At 42.9% G+C, this 23,125-nt stretch overlaps 1 protein-coding gene across 4 annotated transcripts in view; it reads right to left on the bottom strand.

Moving 5' to 3' along the window:
* pbx1a (pre-B-cell leukemia homeobox 1a) overlaps window positions 1–22,402 on the bottom strand; it is a 45,165-nt gene extending 22,763 nt beyond the window's left edge. For all 4 annotated transcript variants that reach the window (XM_079223851.1, XM_079223853.1, XM_079223852.1 and 1 more), the window contains exons 1-2: window positions 22,202–22,402; window positions 21,377–21,450 (exon numbers count right to left, since the gene is read on the bottom strand). In XM_079223851.1, the coding sequence (XP_079079977.1) occupies window positions 21,377–21,450; window positions 22,202–22,389 (262 nt within the window). In that variant the 5' untranslated portion in view covers window positions 22,390–22,402. The remainder of the gene's footprint in view (window positions 1–21,376; window positions 21,451–22,201) is intronic.
* Between the last annotated feature and the right edge of the window lie 723 nt (window positions 22,403–23,125).

Genomic DNA, 23,125 nt, shown 5'->3' with positions numbered 1-23,125 from the left:
TTCTCTCTGGATGTAGTGGGCTGAGGATCCAGTCAGCGGATTACATTATCAGTCTGACCTAGTTGCCAGCTATCTCCTGAGACCTGAGGAGCCAGGCTTTCTGCACAGCCTTCCGCTGCTACAACACGCACACTGTGTAACTTTAATTTATCAGGGGGAAGAGGAGGGAGCAATGTGACAGGTTGACAGTTCTCTTTGCCTGCCACTCTGAGCACTCCCTCTCCCCACAGTGTGCCGGTTAAGGGTCCGCGCCATGTAACAGTGCATTACAGAGAGTGACTTCTATACGGCGCGCTGGAAACTCATCAGCGACGTTGGAACCCTCTCATTAACGTGGATATTTAATGTGGGGGAATTATGTGATTCAGGATGTGACTTTCAATCATTGTTCCTCGATTCAATTCCAAGAAAAGGAAACACAGTTTTTCATATTCAGCCAGCTCCAGGGGCGGACGAAGCATTCAGATCCTTCACTTAAATAAAAGTAGCAGTACAATAGAGTAAAAAGGTTAAGCACAGAAGCGACAAAATGTAGCAAATGTAAAAGTCCTCACGAGGCAGAATGGCTGTACGTTGTAACTGTACGTTCATATTAGCTCATTTTAACTGGGTAGTTTAATACGCCGATTGCACGTTTTGTGTGTAATATTTCAAGCTCACAGCTGATAAAGAAATTCAGTACAAAGTAAAATATTTCCCTTTGAAATGTTGTGGAGTAGAAGTATAAAACAGCATAACATGGAAGTATGCAAGTAAAGTACCTCAAGTTCAGTACTTGATTAAATATATTTAAATATATAAATATATATGTATATTGCCACCACTGTTCATCTGAAAAAGGCAACACCAAGTCTTTTTAGCAGAATAAAGTGTTTAATAATATACCACATTTACTAGGATTTTTCCATATTCTCTTGAGAATAAGGCCTCCATTCTGGGCAACTAGTGTTACATTTATTTCATAAAATCAATCATGTAGCAATTAGTCAAGGAAAGGCATAATTTAGGCGTTCAAAAGAAACAATTTAGAGATGTTATTCTAAAAGCACAAAGGAATTAAAATCACAAAGCAGTTTGCAGTGGCAGAATTTACATCATGGCACAGGCAGTCGTGTGAAAGGCAGTACGATGGTAATGCACTGTGAGAACAAAAGACCAAACTAATCAGCTTATATCATATCTGCAACTAGATAAAAAATACTAATAAGGAAAATGGAGTTTGCGACAAAGGGACCGCTGACGTCCGGACGAGGAAAGGAAAGGTGAGTACAGAACTGATTCTTTACAACTCAACGGCATAAAACCTTGAAAGGGAAACATGTTCAGCAGAGGAAACATTACAGTAAGTACACGGCGATAGACGGTCATACAAAATAGACTAATTTTACACCTGTTAACGTTCCCAATCTGAATGATCCTGATACTGTAACTAACAGACAAATGTGACAGTTTATCGTTTCACATAATATTCATGCTGAGCAGAACCATACATGGACATGTGAGATATAGGTGAAACACTCCAGTCTGTTTGGGTCATGACTGTTTCCCCCAGTTGGAGCAAGAAACAGCCAATATGTTTTTTTCAGTGAAAATTTAGGAGGATGGAGGTGGGGAGCGATGTGCTGCTGCCAGATTAGGCTACAGCCTGTGCCAAGGTTATAAACAGGCTGTTATCAGGCCTCCAAACAGAATAATCCTCCCTGTATCAGCGCCCAAACATATGGGGCCACACAAAGCAGCAGCAGCCCCTGACAGACACCCCCTTTTAATTACACAGAGGAGGGGGGCAGGACCTTTTCCTTTTCTGCTTCGGTTTCTCTCTGTCTGCCTGTCGAGGAAATACGTTTGATTTAAAAGGAGGAAGCTCACATGTAACGTCAAATAAGTAGCGGCCTCGTATGACATTAACATTTCTGATACAGTGTGATTAGAGCTGGAACGATTGGACAATTAATTCATTAGTTGATTGACTGAAAAACAATGAGCCATTATTATGATAATCAATTAATTGCTGAAGTAATGTTTCATGAGAAATACACCAATTTCCTGCTTGTGAATTGAGAGGTTTTGCGGCTCTTCTGTTTCAAGTGATCCTAAACTGCTTATCTTTAGCTTTTGGATTGTTTTCCAAACTAAATACAACATTTGAAGATGTCAACTTGGGTTTTAGGAAATTGTGACGGACAAATGATAGGCCAATGGATGAAAATAACTAGCAGACTAATCAATATTGAAAATAACTGCTGGAGCCCTACGTTTGGGTTGTGGACGGTTAGTTAGACCAAACAAGCAATTTGGACATGTCACCTTGGGCTTTGGGAAATTAATTAAACTATAAATTAAAAGAGGAAGGAAGCGAAAGGAAGTTGTTTGTTCCAGCCCTAGTTTTAAACCTGGGATGTCGTCCTGCACTCATGTGTATGTGGTATTCTTTAATATGGTTTAGGGACACTGATGGGAAAGTGTCACAGCAGGTTTATCTTTTATTTTGTTGCAGCCCCATTATGAATAATATAATTTATATATATATAAAAAGTATGCAGACATTCACTCAAAATATATTTTCTTTTACAAATGATTTGGTCCAACAAAACCACGACAATCTGCTCCACTCAGGTCTCAACTGTTGGGGGAGTCTCCTCCCATCTGAAAGAAATAAATTCCTCCATCTTTTATATACTGCCTACAGATTTTAAAGTCTTGTTCAATAAAGTTTAAATGTCACAGAGGTGTAATAACGGGGATCATATAAACGCTGGGCTTGGAAAAGCTATGCAAAAATGACAGCGTCCCTTTCTGCTTATGCAATAAAGTTTTATTTGGCTGAATCTGCCAATAAAAGTGGGCTTTGAAGGTTGTCAATGGGGAGTAATTGGTCCGTTTTCTCCAGCCGCGATCATATTTCTACAAAGCTTTTTTTCATACGCCGTGAATGAGTTTTGACAGCGACACGAGGAGAATCTTCTTGTTAGCGATGTGACATCCTCCCCAACCTTCAACGATAACAGAAGGACGTCTGAAGAACGACAGAGAAAAACACCTGGAAAAAAACAGAACAGTGCAGGTAGATGACACCACAAGATGAATAATGCGGGTCTGGTCGTCTGAGCTGCGAGCCCCTGCGACGGAGAGACAAAAAACGCCCGATCCTTTTGGCAGCAGCAGAGGCCATTTCATACACCCACAGACAGAGCGAGTGTAGACCTTAATGACGTCCAATCTTCTATGTCACGCGGGGCTGGAGGCTCACCAGGGCAAAAATCGACCGACAGCTCAAAGTGCTGTTAACCGGTTTTGAGGACTCCTCGCTGATGCACAAAGCACACCTTTATTTCTAACACCGGCTGCAAAAAGCCAGCCATCACTGTCTTTCCCTATAATTAGAGTTCAGGCATTCATGCTGCATATAGGGAAACAGATAAAGAGTCCCACACAGTGGTGTGAAGCTCCGAACACAGCTTTTCCAAAAAAGATGTGTGGTTTGAAGACAATTTAGCTTTTGATGAAAAACGTGCAGATATAATGCGTTTCATCGACATACATGTCAACCCACTGTAATGATTTGTAAACCAAACAAACACAGACCAAAGCCAACAGTAACCTCGAAGAAAATAAAAGGAGGCGTCTCCATTTTGGCATAGACGTTCACTTTGAGGCTTTTTGTCTGCACGCTTCTCAGACTGTCTGAAGTCAATTTCTCTTTTGATTAAGACTTGAGTTTTGAACTATAAATATAAGCGCTTCGCTGCAGCTTGAAACACAACATTTATGACTACAACTGTGATCTTTTTAATTAATCAAAGTCAAACCTAACCTTGATGAAACAAAGTGGTAATGACTTGCAATCACCATAAGATTGCAACATTTCTTGTCTTTATTTTTTATTTTTTCAAATGCCCCTGCAACTAAATTGCTTGAGGAAAAGGGAAATAGGGTTAAATAACAGCATGCCATCAGGTCGAGCCTCGTTCTTTGACTGTATTTCCCAGCTGAAGAGGCATTTGGTAAGGAAATATCTGAGTGCAGCTGTGAGCCAAAGTGTCAGTGTCTATCCATCCCGGTAAGAAAGGCCCAAAATAATAATCAAACACTCTTGGCTCTTTGGAGCAATGCTGCCGGCGCCAAAGAAAAACAGACAGACGAACACAATGAGTGTCTCCACGTCCCTGCTCTGACAGGAGTCACTGGCAGAGTCGGGGTAAACGGACGGCGTGGTGCGGCGCGGCAGCCCCTAATGATCTCCCCTCTGTTTCAGCGGACTGAGAAAAGCCATTACCTCCCGCCACATTACCCTGCCATCCCTCACATGGTGGATGGCTCCTCTCTCCCATGAGCACCTTGCTCCAGTTATGGCTGGCAGTGCTCACCTCCTTACTGCCTCCTCCTCAACCCTGTCCACCCTCCTCCCTCGGAAACCCCCAGCTCTATACATCACATTTAACACTTTGACACTAACAGTCTATAATGTTTCTATTCTACAAAATCACTCTGCCAACTCCAGGATAGCGGAGCAGAGTCTGAGGAAAATAAATACCACTCTCAGCTGCTGGCATTAAATTCTAAAGGGGAAAAAAGAAAAGTACAAAAAAAAGAGCCTCTTCTACACTCTGCCTCTTCGCCTGGGCACCTGAGAGGTCCTTTGGCTGCAGTGGAGGAGGAGGATTTCAATCGATACGCATTACAGCTTCAACTGACAGCAACAGCTCGCACTTTACATGTAGGATTGTCCGTGCCGTATAAAGAGGCCATATAACCAGCGTTTCAGAGACGTCAACACTTCTAGCGAGCACTTTATAGCCGTATGAAGGAAACATTTCACTGTATTAAATTATTAAAATCAAAAAGTGGCATGAATAAATAAAACCAGCCTGAATAAGTGATGTGACAAGACAGACTTGAGGCATGACCTTTAAAAGTGTCTAAATGTGTCGGCAGACAAAAAGAAATGAACATACTTTAGGGATGTGCCTCCCAAAAAAAAAAAAAGAAGGTTAATTATAGAAAAAGAATTAAAAATAAGGCTATAAATGTAACATGTCAGGAAAGATTAGTCTACTCAAAAACACAGACGCGCCCCCACTTTCATTGCATCACAATTTGTTTCTTTTGTCTCTCCCCTTAATATAAGTGTTTACTTGGGCAAAATCCAATCATTTCATTCTCTCTGAGCGTATTTCATGTATATAAACAAACATTTGCTCGACCTCACTGGAGTATTAGCTTTAATGTATCGTCAGCAAGCCTGGCTTTGAGAGGGCATTAATTTCAATTCGCCGATTTAAACACTCCCGTTTGTCGCAATCCTTCATCGCAGTACGCCACCAAGTCAACACACACAATGGGCCTATTTTTCAATCTAATGGCGGAGCTTTCTCGCCATTAGTGGAATAAAACTGCTTTTGCCTTTGAACAAGCCACTCAAAATGTAACCCTGCATTTCAAAATGAATTTAAATAATTAATTTCAAGTTAAAACAGGCATGAACCCCAAGAAACGGGCTCGGGGGGTGGGAGCTGGAAATATATGTTTTTGCCCCGAGGCCAGAAGATCGCTCATCTTAGAAAGCTGGAAAATCTAGTCTTTGAGGATAGAGTGTAATCTCCAGTGAATCTAATGAAACAAAGTAAAAGATAACGCCACATTTCATCATATCGGAGACGGAGTGCTTCCTCTGGCTTGCCCTTGAGGTGGCAGGAATCCATAATCTGAGGAACTCATTCTTTTCATGTAGGTGAGGTATCACAAGCCCTTGTTTGACCTGACGCTCAAGACAACTGATTTATGAGCAGATCTGGTACTTGAAGCCAAAAGTCTACACCCCTCCCTCAAATGTTTATTTTTTAAGGGCTTTCTGGGGGGGGGGGAGAGGGGGAAATGGTATAAGACAAACCACTCTCACGAAGCAATTTAGATGGACCATGGTCTCCTCTTTTCCTCTAAATGACTCCTCGTTGAATAGATACAACAATAGTGACCTAATACATATATTAACCATCAAATATTGGTGATGGATGAGATATTTTGTGTAACCAAATGTTATTGCAATGTCACATATTTACAGCACTGCGTCCTTGTGTTTATAAAAATTCGACATTTAGAAAAGCCATCTCTCCTTTCTGACTTGTCCTTGGCCCATTCCTTTGCAGTGAGCTTGTCTTTATTATTTAATTAAGCCACTACGGCCGTTACATTAATAATTGAGTGTGAGAGGAGACCCAGGGCAGCCGCAGGCTCTGGCGCATTGGGCTTCCTGGTGAGGAGTGTATTAAAAATGTGTGTGTTTATGTCCCCAGGGCGTCTGTCCTGGCTGCATAAAATTGAATTGGTTATATCTAATATATCATCCCCTAAGGGTGGCTGGCTGGCTGGCTGGCTGGGTGGGGGGGAGCAGGGGAGAGCTGAGATGGTTGCATCCTGCCAGCAGGGAATGAGTCCGTTCTTAGAAATTCAGAGAGACGCATGAGGCCGTGACGTTAATGTCCCTCAGAATCAAATCGATGGCTGTCTGCATCCTCGATGTGCATGGCCTAAAGCTAGGAGCACAAGACAAGCCCAGAACCAGATTAAACCCACTCGTTACCGCAGTCTTTGTTCACTTCTGGTGTCTGGTGATGCATTCAGTGCATCAGTGAGAATGGGTGGAGAATTTCCTATGAAAACGGATTACAAGCAGATACCAAATACAGAAAGGAAGAAAAAATTTAAAAAAGCTTATGGCATTCATGTAGATAGTAAGAGGATGAATGTTGGTGACAATGTGAGTGTCTGAATGTGGAAGCAGGAAAAACATCACTCATGATCCCTCCTTTCACAGACCGAGGGGCTGACTGCAAATGCACTCTCCCTCTCTGCCTTTCTCCACCTCTCTTCTTATCTGCTTCAACCACCATCCCCCACTCCCACCTCCACATCCAGCCAGCTCCGTGGCTTTATCCAACTCTGCACCTTTAAGGCCTCCAGACTCCAGAGGAATGAGCATTTTAACACCACCATTAAGGTCAGGGCCTAAATTATTGATCTGCCACCTCTATCAGCATAACGGTCACGTAGCCAGTATCACAATCTAACCCTGCCGCCCTCGGCCAGATCGCTGCAGCTCCCTCAATTAAGGAGGGATTCTCATTACAAAGAGAGACAGCGAGAGCGAGAGTGAAAGAGAGCAAGGTAGTGGCAGAGAAAAGAGAGTAAGAGAGAGAGAGAGAGAGAGAGAGAGAGAGAGAGAGAGAGAGAGAGAGGTCCATATCAGGCGGCGGGTGGTGGTGGAGGTGGGGGGACGGCAGGCATTCTTTACACCCGTCCTCCTCCCTCCCATCCACCTCCCCCCCCTTGAAGTCTCCCATCCTCCCCCCAGACAAGACCCAAAGATGACAGGTCTTATCCTCACCAAAATGCGGGTGATAAGGCAGCTGTAAAAGAATAATAAAAGAATAATGCATGGAGGATGAAAGAGGAAGGCAGACAGGGAGTGAGGCAGAGAGAGAGAGAGAGAGAGAGAGAGAGAGAGAGAGAGAGAGAGAGAGAGAGAGAGAGAGAGAGGCAGGCCAGGGAGGGGGCAGCAACATAAATAAAGATGCAGCACAGTTGTGCTGGATCTCCTAATGAATTCGGAAGGTCCTGGATCAATAACATCAGCGCGCTGACGACACATCACAAATGCCAAAGGAGCTCACTGCCTTGAGCCCGGCCTGGAGAAAAACCGACATTTACTGCATCCTTCTGCTCGACGAAAATGACCGAAAATGAGCATCAAAAATCTTCATAAGAGAAAACAGAGAAGAGTGCGTTTGCGTGTGATGCTGCTGCGAGGAGCATCAGGAAGCAGGAAGCAGCCTTGATGCTTGGTAATGCGGATGATTTCCACCTAGGAGATGCCGTGATAGTGGCTGTGCTATCAGTGCTATTAGCGATGCTGATGACAGATGGTTTCTTTGTCTCTATTCAGATATATCTCCACAGCTGTCAAGAGAAAAACTCACCGAGTACATCATTACCCGGTACAAATAGCCTGAGATGAAACAACCCCTGACATGGCGGTCAAACGGTTTGCTGTACTGAAGATCTATTGAGTGGAAAAACTACAGAATGCGTTGGAAATTGTTTTGGCAAAGTGTAACCGAGATATGGATCAAAGCAGACATTGACTTGGGTCTCTGAATACGTGCCCTTTCTCCCCATTCGCTCATACACAATCATGGCCTAATGGCATCCATTAACATAATTGCCAACATAACTAGTGTTCCATGTCTGAGAGCCATTCCCCAACTACACAAAAAAAGAAAAAGAAAGATGAGAGGAGATGAAATTGAGCCAAAGAGGGACCATCCCCAAAACCACATCGTGGGTGTTCAAGCTGGATCCCCACCGCCCAACCCCCCCAGCCGCCCACCATCCTCACCCGCTTTTCAAAGATACTGCGCTTTGTGAAGACCCCCTGGGAAGGCTCTGGCATCTCAAGGAATGTGATGCCAGAGTGTTTGTGTGTGTGTGTGTGTGTGTGTGTGTGTGTGTGTGTGTGTGTGTGTGTGTGTGTCTGAGTGTTTGTATGCAGCACAGATAGTGGGGTGGAAGAGCAGAGCTTCCTTCACATGTTGGTCGCTGCCTCAGCGCTCAAAGATTGGGCCCCGACACACGCTTCACACCAAACACAACCTGCCAGGCGAAATGAAATTCCCATTATTTTTAATTAATCCCTAATTAAAATATATTACTCCACAGATTCCACAAATCTCTCTTAATATGCAAATGTGGCCAATTCAAGGATATTTACATATCATTAATTAAGGCAGGCACATTCTCTTAGTCTAATGAGCTGTGGCCTGGGTCTGCCAAGGAAAACTAAACGCTGGGCTCAGGAGTGAGTAAGCACAGCCACGGGGGGATGTCGGCTCTCTGTTGAGTCAGGACTATCAACCGTTAACGCCGGGGTGAAGTAGACAACAACAACTCTGCTCGGCTCACAGGAGAAATCTACCCTGAAACACTTTAGCATCGTTAAAAAAACGCTACCGGCGATGTAGCCTGCATCTTTGCGCAGATTTGGCCGGCTGGTGTGTTTTTCTCCTTCCTGAGGATCACCGACCAGTAGAGGATGTGACATCATGCAGAGGTGTTTTTCTGCAGAGCTACGGTGGAGTCTGATATGTTATCACTGTCACTACCGCTATCACTCTGCAATACCACCTACATTACATGAGTTCATGCCCTCCCCTCTGGAGACTGTCAAAAGGACTTTATGTGGACAGAAGGAAGTCATGAACTCAAACAAATGTAGACGAGGTAAGCTGAGGTTGCGCTCTTAATAACCACGGCCTCCTTTTATTTCCCCTGAAGTGCGTTTAAGTCTGATAGTATGACATATATTATGTATGAGTTTGTTGCAACTATTAATTGGAAGTGAAATATTTACACCTATTTGTCCTATCTTATCAAATTGAAATATGAATTGGTATATTTGGAAGCTTTGAGATCTCCACTCGAATTGAAAATAAAGTCCGTTGGGCACCGGCTATTGAAGAGATTACAAAATGACTGATAGTGGTGGAAAGTAATTATTCAGGTACTGTTCTGAGGTATTTCTACATCACACACACATATTTAATTATTATACTAATTCGTATCTATCAGCGGTTCCCAACCCGGGGGTGGGTACGCCTCCAGTGGGTCACAGGATAACTCTTAAGGTGATGAATAGGATTGGAAAACTACATACATTTATATAATTGATGTATTATATAATGTATACTATATATTATATAATTCATATAATTTATTTATTTCTTGTTAAATATTGGATAGTTCTACCTTTATTGGTTGCTAACAATTATTGAATTCAAACAAAGTGAGTAGTTGAGAGGGACAATCCCTCTTTAGTGGAACTGCATGTGCAACATGTGCCAAAGTGTTGCAGAGAGATTCACGCTCCATTTTAAGGGTTACAAGCTTACAAGGGAAACATGCTTCGGACATATTCATTCATCAGTAATAATAATCCAATAATTAATATATTGAAGTATAACACGACATGTAACAGGGGCCTTTCTGCATAGTGAGTATATTTACTTTCCATTCATTCAATGCATGTGCTGACTTTTTTTTTTGTTTAATAAAAAAAAAAAAAAGCAATGCGTTTACTTGTAATTGAGTACTTTTACATAGCAATATTGGATGGTGAATCCCTCCTTTAACTGTATTTTCCGTGTGCATCCCTGTATGAGTAACCTTTTATTAACTGCAGCTCCTGCTTCTTAATTATTTAAGTAAATTCGTGGAGTGCATCCAACCATTTTTGCAGAGTTGTTCGTGGAAACTGTTCATGGGTATCAGGTTGTATTAGGTGATCTGAAGGAGAGTAAGGAAATGAGGTGGGGTGAGAGACACCTTGTCCGTCTCCTTGTTCTCCCCTTCTCCAGCTGCTCTAATTTGACACCATGAGCATTGGAGGGGGGTAGGGTTAACTAGGTGGGGGAGTGCAAAGAGCACAGCAGAATTCATTAAGAATATAGCAACCCCTCTCTCCCTTCAACCTCCCTCCAACGCTAATGACATCAGAGGTTAGCAGGAGCAAGAGGAGGGGAGACAGAGGGGGAGATGCATGAAATTAGAAATATTTAAAATAAATATATTTTCATGGGAGGCAAGTGAAAAGTGCCGAGGTGCATTGAAAGAAAATCACCGACTGAGTGTATTTCTGCATCCTTTTAACATTCACACGAATTGAAAGAGGTTTCAAAAACTACCATTTTGCCTCTGACAGTCCTAATGCACTATGATAACATACCAACAACCGACTGCAGACCTTCGAAAAACCCATTTATGCCACACTTTGTAGAGTGGATGGAGCGCAATCAGAACTTTTTCAAAATTGTGATTACCACGTACTGGCACAGTAATCTGTGGCTGAGGAATTGGCTGGCTAATGGCAGTTTCACATCAGCCATCTATAGGGACCTTGCAGACAGGTAAAGTGGTAGTTGCAAGATATTGAAATGGCCAGTGCCACCTGGGATGAAAGGCCTTTAAAAAAAGTATTAAGAACTTATTTTTCTTTTTCTTCTCCAGGAACAGCAGCACGGTGTGTAAGATGAGCAGCTTTATCTTTGCAGTCACTTAAAACATCAAACACTTCGCTTTCCCTCACAGACACTCTGAAGATGCTGCTGGATTTTAGACCTGGAGGGGAAAATCATTGAGGTGCAAGATAAAAAATAAAAATAAAGTTTCTAAGCCGAGCTGAAATCCTTGCTGAAACAGTGTGCTTTCAAATGCTCATTTCCATTTATCTACCAGTGACATTTTTCATGACGTACTCTCTGGCAAACTATCTGACTCATAAATCCAATTCAAGCCTATTACGGAAGAACTTTTAAAGTTATCCTTCATTAATGTTAATGGGGTTTTTTAGTGGAGGCCAGTGGTGGTTAGGACTACATGGCTGCTTTCCCAAGCTTGTTTAACAGGCTTCAGACAGAGATGGATGCATCCTGCAGTCCGATAGGCTCTCTGAGCCATCTATCACCCAGAGGACCCACCCACAGAGCTGGCGTTCCATAACAAAGGGCAGGCAAGAAAGCTCCTGATTGACAGCTTTATGTGTGTGGCGGCTAGTCAGACAGCAGAGAGGAGACATGGTATCTGTTTCTGGCCTCGGTGTTGGCTCTCTTTCCGAAAATGAGTTGTGAAGAACAGAACAAAATAATGAGTGAGCAGGGGAATCGATCAATATGCCGACACAGGAGATAAATGGGAGAATCAAGCATGCACAAAAAAAAGATAAAAAAACACCCCTAATGCTGCTGAGTAGGTACAAAACTAATCAGGCAAATGAAGCTGCCCGAGCAACGTAAACTGTGAATGGAGAGCAGTGTTAAGGCATAAACAGTTATTATCATAAAGATTATTACCCTTACACCTCAAGACTCACTAATTAGCGCAATAAACCGCCTAAATCCTAAAATATATGGCCGCAATAAAACCCGCCTCAACATGCAAATACAGATACTGCATGCACAGAGACACAAATAAAGGGATAACACACTGTTCTGTAGTCGCCACGTTCCAGCTCAGAAGAAGATTTAAAATCTATAATAATGTAACACATGTACGAGCATAAACTGCTTTGCTGCTGCCACAGCTGTAATCATTTCACGAGAGGCCACAGTTCCTCTCGGGGCTGTATATATTCTTGAAATGCAGACAAAAAGGAAGAAAGTGGGGGAGGATGTTTCAGAAGAGACACACTAAATTTGGACAGTAAGTAGTATCACCCCGTTGGCGCGGTACACCGCACATTCGCAACGCCCCATTTAACCGCACACGGCGCTTCCCTCTACTGCCTTCATTTGCATACTTCAGCGGGGCCCTGACGGATGAAGACGGATGAGGCAAAATCAGCCTCACTGAAACAACTGTTTTATCAAGGTTAAACTATCCAAGAAGCTCTTAACCCTCGCGCCTTTATCACACTACAGCTCTCCCAATATCAATCTATCAATATGATCTTATCGGCAGGGAGAGGGCTTAAGGCGCTCTTCATAAACTCAAGTAATAGGAACATAAAGGAATTTTATGTGTTTAGGGGAGGAGACAACTAAACACGGTGCTGAAGGACATGTCCAATAAAACCGGATACAAGGTGGTGCCAGCAAGCCAAATAAAATGTAATAGAAGAAGAAGAAGAGCTGCTCGCCCCCGGAGGCGTGAGAGGCATGTGTGGAGTCACGGGGTCGTCGGTTCAGATCTTGTGAACCAATGGTGAAAGCATGGATAAGAAGCACTAAAAGCCTCCTTTAACTGCGAGGCTCAGAGTGAACTTGAACAAGGTACTGACACAAACATCGCTCCAGAGAGAAGTGCCTTTTATGTAAACGCTAACAACTATACAGGCAGCTCACATTTTTAGTCTGAATAAATAAAGATTCCAAAGCAAAAATGTAACAAGATACAAAATATATACAACAACTAAATATTATCAGATATTATTATAATTATGAACATCTTAAAGTATATATATATATATATATATATATATGATATATATGATATGATATATATATATATATATATATATATATATATATATAATTTTAATGCCCCTACTTTTTCTAAGGAGAAATAGACATGTTTAATTTCTTGTGAAATGAGAGTGCTTGTTTTGTTAGCCTCACACAATTGCTTTCCTATAGTGAGTACACACACACACACACACACACACACACACACACACACACACACATACACACACACACACACACACACACACACACACACACACACACACACACACACAAATAAATACAAAGTGTCCGATTTACACAAACAACACTGGATTCACAGAACAGTGTAACATCAGAGACCAAAAGGAAATAAACAAACAATGTGAAAAATTGGACCAAGCTTTGGGGAAGATTTCTGCATTTTAATTCATCTTTAAATCAGGTATTTCTATGTATTTGGTAAATACGTGAAACATCTGACACACGAAGAGCATGATCCCGTTCTGGAGGACAACCCCAAAAAATGGCCTTTAAAACTCAGAGAGCTCTCTGACACAATGGCACCAAAACCTCTGTATTATAAACTTCACAGAGGTGGTCTGCTTGGATGCCTTTCAGTGTCAATATGTAGCATTTGAGTGCTGTGCAATGTAAGCAATTATAAATCGATACTCATGATATTAATACGCAAATTACAATTGTTTTTGTATACGACACTAAATGCAAATCCAGACATTTTATGACACAATGCTGCTGGTGTAATGACAAACTATTAACCAAAAATAGTTGATAACACACATCTGTACACACAAACCTTCATATACACACATACACACACACACTCATCACAAGAGCAAACTACCTCCTGACTTTTGATCTTTGAAGGGTAAAAACTCTGTTAAAAGTGGCTTGGTAATAAATGAACAGAAGTATATAATTTGCTGATTATGCTCAAGTAGAAAAAAGAAAATGACAGCAATTAACATAATTTCAGTTGGAGTTAACTGTCCAGAACTAACACCGCCAAAGGCAAGCTGGCAGACAGAAGGCACAAAGGAAAGCCACAGCTTTCAGTCTCCGCGTTGAGATACTGCTATCTACAGTACAGGGAACCAGCAAGGCGGCAGCACTGTATTATCAATCCTGATCGCTGTAACTGGGGAAATAGTTAACATATTTCACCTTGTTCGACATCAGAACTGAGACCATAAATGTCAAGATCTGGTTTGTTATCACGCTGGAAAATATTATAGTCTAGTAATGAGGCCTTTAATATATACATAAAGTAGATTTTCCACGATAACAAGTCAAAGCAGCTGGTGGTTGAGAAAATCAACACCATTTCTGAAGCAATTCCAGTTTAATGAGAATTTTCATGATGCAAGTAGTAATGATGTAAACTGATTCAAGGAAACAAGCAAAATGATCTCACCCTAATGGCAGTTTTGACTTGCTAATTGATTATTTTTATTTTTTAACAGTACATCACTGCAGACACAGCAAGCAAGAAGTGTTTTGATCCACATTGTGGTGATTTTCTTGATTCATAAATGCTGAGGGTTACCTTTCTAGCCTGAAAGAGCCGACATTATACGTCAGATTCAAGGGCCCCTATCTGCGTCTCTGAAATGGTCTCTCCGGGGCCAGGCAGCGAGGCCAAGTGCTGACCTCTGCTATAACACTCGTGCTCTGGACCCACTGTGCTAAATGCTACATGCGGTGTCCCATCTGCCCAGGGAAGGGATCCAAAACTGCAGCACCCCCGTGTCTCTGTGGGCCCCACGGAATTATCAGCCACCATCCCAGGGGACCGCCTGCCTGCCTATTTCTGCCCCTCCAACACGCACACACTCTGACACACACACAGAAATAGTAGATACCACACGCCACAATGAAGATTGCCAGTATGAGGCTGTTTGATTTTGCAGCCACAAAAACAACTCTTTATGTGGCTAAATTTATCATCGCTCTCCGCCACAGTATTTGCGTCTTTCTCTCCAATTCCGATATCTCTTCTCTCTTTTTCTCTTTTTTCGAGTGTGTGTGTGTGTGTGTGTGTGTCTGCATTGTTCTTTGTCTGCGCCTTTCCTTCCACTCAAGGTGCCGAGGTTACCAAGGCTCATCTGTGGCCCCTTTGTCTCTCACGGCAACAGCAAGGTTTATTAACATAAATTAGAATAGCTCACCGAGAGAGTACCTTGTCGCTATGCGTTACCCACGGCAACCTCTCCTCCACTCTCAATCCACCTGAGTGTGTGCGTTTGCGTATGTGTGAAAATAAAAGAGAAAGGGAGAGAGAGAGAGAGAGAGAGAGAGAGAGAGAGAGAGCACTCCCCTGCATCTAAATGTGAAACTACTCTGAAACGAGGGAGACACATCCACACCCATCGCTCCCCTGTCCTGATTAAAATAAATGGTGCTATCTGCACTGCATGACTCACTACACCATGGCATTACTATCAGTAATTGAAACATCCAATCACTACTGAGCCATCAGCCTCACTGCTCTTCCCCATCTGACTTTGTGGCACCTGATTGAACACCCCACTGTATGGGAAGTAATACAGGATATGCCTGCGAGTTTATATGAAGAAATGCTGAAAAGAGGAGCAGAAATACTGCATCGACGGGGGTGCAATTCATGCGTTTGTTTGTTTTTGCATGATATATAGCGCGTGTCTGAATGGGAACGCGCAGTGTGCAGGACGTATATAAATGTGTACGCGTGTATGTGTGTGTGCCCCACTCGACATCCAAAGCAGATATCCAGGGAGAGTCGGGTAGCCTCATTGATTGGTGTTGATTCCATCTGGGCAGCGAGCAGCGACTGACAGTGGGTCTAAGCCGCTGCGAAAGGCAACCATTAATCTTGGTCCTGTTTAAGCAGCATGTATTAATTTATGTCATTTTTACTAAGTCAGCCAGGGAAGAGCGCTTGCCATTTTACGTTTGACTGTTCATCGAAGTCGGGTGGGGGTCCTTTTATACAACCCCAGCATGCTGCCAACACACCACTTATATCGTAGTGGCACGGTGCCAGAGGAATGAGATCCCCACACCTCAAATTAAAGGTTATCAACTGCCAGGGCAACCACCCCGATCAAAGAGCCAGAGAAAATCTGAATGTATGGGTTACACTTTTGATGTAAGAAACGCTAATGATTCTTCAGTCAAACAGGAGGGTGAAAGAAATGCGACATGGTGTGCATGTACCCAACCACTTTTAAGACTAAGAAATAGGGGAACCTAAACGGTGTAATTCAGGGGAAGTTGGAGTACACAGTTGGAGCCCCATGAACATATCAGTAATACGATCTGCAGGTGTTTCAACGCCAACAATATGAGGATATATACGCATCCACCGGTCCTTCTGCGTGAGGCAATTCCACCAGACTGTGGAAAATCCAATCATATCCAAACAGCACCAATAAGAAAAACAATGGCTGAGGCAATTGCAACTGCAATAATGTCACCAGAGCTGTTTTGTAGACACTAAAAGCTGCTCCAGAGACAAACATCTGATAAAAAAAAGAAACTCCACTCTGCCATGGAGCAAATTTCCTCTCTAAAGCAATTTCATATTCGATAAGTGGAAGGCATTCTTAGTGTAATGGATCTGAATATGATCTCTGTCAGAAAACTAAGAACACAGCCTTGTATGAAAGCCCTGTTTATGTAATGGCCAGTCCTGCTGCATCTGATAACTAGATGGAGATATGCAGGAAACAGACTAGAGATGGAGATGCAATGCATTCATATTCTGTGGAATAGGTGAACTGATAAACCTCTTGTTTCCTCGTCCTTAATGCTGTTTCCATGAAGGTGAAAAATGCACGTGGACGGAAAACTAGTTCATCTGATTAATTAAAAAGGACATGGGCACACATTTACTTGCATCCATGTAGACAGACACCACACAGGAATTCAAACTTGGATTTTTAATTTGTTTAAAAGGCTGAGAGAGGCGGAAAATAGCTGTTTCAACTTCGCCACAAAAAGGGACAACAACAAACAACCTAGCTATGCTCTCACACACACACACACACACACACACACACACACACATACACACACACACACACACACACACACACACACACACACACACACACACACACACACACACACACGCACGCTCCTTTGCCATACGTCGACATGCAGAATATGACCATTCTACAGCCAGATCTGTTATCATGGCTAATTACAACTCCCACCTCAGATATACAGGGCTGTAATTAGCCTCTTAAAACATGATTAACATGTCTCAATTAAGCCAGTCAACATTTGCATAATATATTAGCTGTCCTAATTGCGAGTGAGTTTATATCAGAGGACAGGGAACAGCAAAAAAATACACGCTGTAGCTTGTGAAGTGCACTGATAATGCAGTGAATATAAATATGAATATAGAGTAAATGTCAGTCGGCAAAAAGGAATCCAGTCTATTTTTGTTTGACATATCTCACTTTAAAAGCAAGGATAAACTCACAAACAGCACATCCCGGCTCAGAATACTTACACAAATATATATCTATATCTACATCTACATCTATATCTATATCTATATATATATATATAGAGAGAGAGAAAGAGCGAGAAAGAGAGAGAGAGAGAGAAAGAGAGAGAGAGAGAGAGAGAGAGAGCGAGAGAGATATATAACGTGTTTATTATTATTCATCAAGAGAAACATCTCTGGTAAGTGGATGAATAGTTTCCTATAAACTCGCAAATCAAAGCCCGGCAACCTTCTTCTCAGGAAAACTTTGCACTCGTTTTGAAGTTATTTATTTAGAGTCATTTAAGAGAGAACAGACAGAGTCCTGTTCAGCCTTATTTCCGTGGAAACTAAAACATGGGGGGATAAACTGCTGCTTCGGCACTTCCAAGCCGGGGACAGATATACAGTCTCCCTGCTAGCACGGGGAAACCAAGGACATAGCCATTAGTTTCAGGACAGCGCCACATTGGAAACTAATGCCTCCATCTGTCACTGGAGATGAGAGGAGAGTAACAAAGAGCGGCAACACTAACCCCTGAACTCATCATGGACAGCCATGTCAATTAAATACTGAAAAACAGCAGCACTGGGAGCCATAGTGACCAGTCTGTCCACTGCTTCATGGGAGCTCAACTCGTACCTCCATCAACGTTTAGTGTTAATGTTATAGGAAATACCATAAATAGTCATTTGACGTTTTATCACCACGCACCTTTACATTTATTTCAAGCCATACCTACTAGAGCTTAAGCGATCAGTTTATTAATGGAACTGAATCTGCAACTTAATTGATTCATCATTTCAGTCCTGTTTTTTAAGCAAATTGCCAAACCTTTGTTGTTCCCAGTTGCTTTTTTAACATCTTTGGGTTTTTGAGTGCAGGTTGGACAAAAGAAAAAAATCTCTCTCTTTTTCAAGATTATGGACTAAAAGATTACTAATGTAATTAAGGATGTAATCAGCAGACCAATCAATAACTAAACTAATTGTTAGTTTAAACCCAACACAGCACTTTGAGGACAGTTATCAGAAGAAAAACTTTGCTTTGTGCTGATGATGAAAACTTGAAAGGGACAGGACCAACACCGCTGTGAATAACAAAAATGTGTGTACATGTCTAAATTAGCAGGGCGAGCTTTTGGGAAGGGGGGGCTGCAGTTAGCGGGAGCGACTGATTCAGCAGGTCTACGGCTCTGATAAGTTCAACCGGTGTAATGCATTATCCGTCTGATCACATTAGTCATGCAGGAGCTCACCATCTGACCCGGGCCTGCATCGGGGTAATGTGAGGCTGCTGACACAGAGTGGACTGACGAAACAGTCCCAGGCAGTCCCGCAGATAGAGAGAGAGAGAGAGATCGAGAGAGATAGAGATAGAGAGATAGAAAGAGAGAGAGAGAGAGAGAGAGAGAGAGAGAGAGAGAGGGAGGGAGCGAGAGGGTAGGCCTGAAATCTGACACCCAGAAACACTGACTTGGTGTCTGGCTTCTTTTACTTAGTCAACCATACGTGCCAGCTTCCCTCGCCGTAATGGTTCCACACAAACAAAGACACTCTCCAACTCTCTTCACAGGATGTGAAGCAAGCACAGGAAAACACATTCAAAGTGCTTCTCAGGAACTGTAGAAACAATTATAATATATGTATATATATATATGAATTGTTTTTGTGTGTGTCGAGGGGGCCGGTAGTCAGGGCAAACATGAAATATAACACTGGCGGCTAAAGGGAACGTCTGTAAGTGGTAACACAAACCTCCGCCGTTGGTTTTCCATAAGCCAGCATGCGAACCTGAGCTTGTTTAAGCTTGCTAAATACTCTCCTGCCGTGACACGGGCCCGACCTCGGCACAAATATACAGGGAGTGGGGTGGGGTCATCAGTTAAGGCCGGCTCTGTCTGCTATTGGCATGCACTCCCGCCTTGTTTGTCAGCTGCTCGCCAATGGACACCTCATTGCTGCAATGTCCCATATTGCTGCTGTCAACACTCCCACACCGCCGTACCGTGAAGAGGTACATGTAACGCAGGCGAATAACTACATGCAACAAATGATATATGATTGAAAAATAAATGTCTCCACTCTTTAGTAAAAGGTCGAGGGGAAGGGCTGCCTCAAACCTGAACCGCTGCATTCGCCTCCTGCTCACACTTGTTCCCAAAGACACTCTGCAACAATGTAAAAAGGCACAGAGCGGCTGACTCTTTATAAAGGATATAAAAAAAGGCCTGACAAATTACAGGCTGTAGCCCGCTCGCATACACTGCACTCAGCACATTTGGCTGTAAATGCCATGGTGAAGGTTTGAGTCATTTTCTCTGTCACTGCAGTGAAAGGATTTTCGGTTTCGTCTGCACAAACCTCCTATGGGCGAAGATGAGCCGCAGCTCAGCTCTTCAAACGCAGACAGGGAGGACACAGGGAGGCAGCCATTAAGGCTCCATTCTCTAACAAATTGTTCGGGTTATTCTTAACTTTTAAACGCTTTTTCGTCTTCGCCAAAACAACGTAGTTATTTTAGGGCTCGCCGATTCGTGGTTTGGAGCATGTTTTTCAAAAGCACTTGGGAGTTTTAAAAAACACAACAACAACAGAAACGCTGGTTCAAAAGAAAGGGGGAAAAAGAGAGGATATAAACTATGTTGAATTATGTTCACATCCAAACTTGGTCCTAATTTGCAGGCTGAGGGGAGCCTCTCTCTCGTCACAAGCTCTGTGAAGTCCCGGGTTGCCAAGAACGGTGGGAAGAGAAGAGAGGCAGGGGGAAAAGCCAGGAAAAGGTCCAAGTCACTTTGTTCTTCTTTTTGGAAACGAACTCTGGTTGAACCCAGGGAGACGCCAGACAGTTTACAAAGAGCCAGGCATTACTCTCTCACTTCTCCAAGCCTTGCAATTTAGAAACAGGGCCCCGACCTACTGTAGCTTCCTCCTCACTGAGAGCACTTTAACCTTTAAATCTGATGAAAATCCCAAAGTGTCTGCTGGTTCCTTCTACTTTTTTCTCGGGGGGTGGGTGGGGGTTAGAAAGAAAAACCTGTGCCAAACTCTGACTCATTAGAATGAAATGTCCACGAATAAGAGCTCATGCAACATTAAGGAAAATGGTATTGGCTCCATACCGACCCTGTGTGTATTTTTAACTGTCGTGGCTGTGAATGCAACGGACCAGACGAAGCGACAAGGCTATCTCAACAACCTCAAAGACAGCTTCAGCGTTGTGTTCACAGATAAGGTTGTATTGGACATTTTTGGTTGTATTTCCTCCTTTGAAAAGCCTCCTCTCAGACAGCGCTCGGCCCCGTCCCTCAGAGAGTATTCACAGGCTTTCATCATGTGAGCTGCTCCTCTTTTAATCTGCTCTTAAGTGAGTAATAATTCAACACATTCCTTTTCATGACTTTGACCCTCGTTGCAAACATAAACAGAAAAATCCCCTCGACCTGCCTCTGCATTTAAAAACAGCTCACTTAGCAAACACCATCAGACGCCGGCCAAGGAAAACAGACGTGGCGGGGGGAGAAAGCCCGGCCCCCAGAAAGGGCCAAATGTCGGCATGAAAACACTCCAGTCCAATGACAGCCCCTCATCTGGGGCCAATGCTGTTCACATGCATGGCGTGTGACGTTTGACAGGGAGAACGTAGCACAAATCAGAAGAAAAATATTGTTCATGCCCAATAAATTGACAGGGGCTTAAGAGAGGAATGTCACAATGATCCTCATCTGTTTTCTTTTCTTTTAGCAAAATAATGAAAAGCGGTGATGCTACGACACTGGGGATACACTATTAGTCCACAGAGCTCACTGTGTTCTCAATAGCATCTGGAAGTGCAAGCAAAACAACAATCCAGCAAACAAAAGAAACAATAAAGAAGACAAAAACTTACCTGTTTTCTCTTTTATTTCACACAAGACGTTGAAGAGAGCAGGTTTCATTCTGTGGCAGTTCAGTGCATGTTTCCTAAGAAGAGGACAAGGGACATCCCTTTCTAGATCAATATTCAAACAAGTGGAAATAGAAACAAAGCAACAAAGAGAGTGAGGCATTCTTAAATCACCAAAATATCACCGTGACGATTGTTTCTCAGATGTTCCTGCTTTCTCTAGCAGGCTAATTTATATAAACCAAAGTCAATAAAAATATGAATCACATTTCAACTAAACGCCTTAGCCTTTGAATTGAATTATTATTATGATCACATAAATACACAATTAGAGTTAAGAACAATAATAATATAATATGCAACAAAACTCAGCCACACTACACCTGTAACATGCCTCAAACGTATTTTGCATTGTGATTTTGATAAATACTGATCAAAACTACAGCAAAGGATCTTCAACATGGCATCATAGCACAGGGTTAACGAGGTAAACTCCTTTGCGACAAGATAAAAGTGTCTGGGAAACTGCTTCGGCTAACAAATCATATACAATATAATCTACAATAATCGTGCAATAATTAATTGTAAGTTGTGATCTAAATTAGAATAACTTTCAAATTATCCAATATGGATCGTAACAAGTTTTTTTGATGCTCTTTTTTTTCGCTTCCTCGCAGTCACGGCACTTCATTTGGGCGTAATTGCTTTCATTTGGAGGCACAAACACACCACAACGTGATCTCCCCCCTCCATCCCCAACACCGCTGGCTAATATCGCCGCTCTCGTATTAACACCACAAGTGTTTAGTTTCTTTTCTACGGCCTCACCTCGCCTGCGCTTCGTCCAAGCTTTGGTCTGTGATGGTCATTATTTGCTGTAATATGTCTCCGATGTCCTGCTTCCTTCCGTCTCCGTCCGTCCCCGCCGTGCCATCCTGCATATGCTGCGCCAGGCCGGGGTGTCCGGCCATGCCTACCCCGTGGGAGTGCATCAACCGAGGCTGCTCGTCCATCATTGACCACGGTGCCCGCTGCCTTGCCTCCAACTTTTAAATTTTTATATCAAGAGGAGGAGGAGGAGGGGAGAGAAGAAGAAGAAGAAGAAAAATATCCTCGGAAATTCCTCTGCGTCTCTGTCAGCTCCGACACTCCTCCTTTTTCCTTGGTAAGCTTTTCTGGATTTGGGAGGAGGGAGACTGACAATATCTCTCTCTCTCTCTCTCTCTCTCTCTCTCTCTCTCTCTCTCTCTCTCTCTCTCTCTCTCTCTCTCTCTCTCTCTCTCTCTCTCTCTCTCGGTGTCTCTCCCAGCTGGTTTAGGTGAAATCTGATCTGAATCGCTGCTTTTGGCTTTAGCCACTCCTGCACCGCTACTGTCGGGAAGGAAGAAGAAGAAGAAGAAGAATAAGAAGAAAAAATAAAACCAGGCTTGAACATTCAAGGCTCCTAATCTGATTAAAAGTGGGGTGGAAACCTCCCGATACCAGCCTACTCGAGAGCTTGACGCACGGAGGACTCAACCTGCCTGTGAAGGTTTGGGACACAAAGTAAACCACCAACTGTTATTGTTCCGCTTATGTCTGGTAACTGACTCATAATCAGAGTATGGATGGAAAGCCTCCGCCCCCTCGAGCCGCGATTGGAGAAGAAGGAGCGCGCAAGTCCCACCTCGGTCCTCTCCGAACACGTCAATCATCCTGCTCGGGAAGGTGGGACACTGTAATAAACATAAAGAGATGTGACCGGACTGGGTG

The sequence above is a fragment of the Taurulus bubalis genome (genome assembly GCF_910589615.1).
Source record: "Taurulus bubalis genome assembly, chromosome: 1".
In the NCBI taxonomy this organism is placed as follows: domain Eukaryota; kingdom Metazoa; phylum Chordata; class Actinopteri; order Perciformes; family Cottidae; genus Taurulus; species Taurulus bubalis.
Note: the sequence above shows the minus strand (reverse complement) of the source record. Positions and strands in the feature narration are given on the sequence as shown.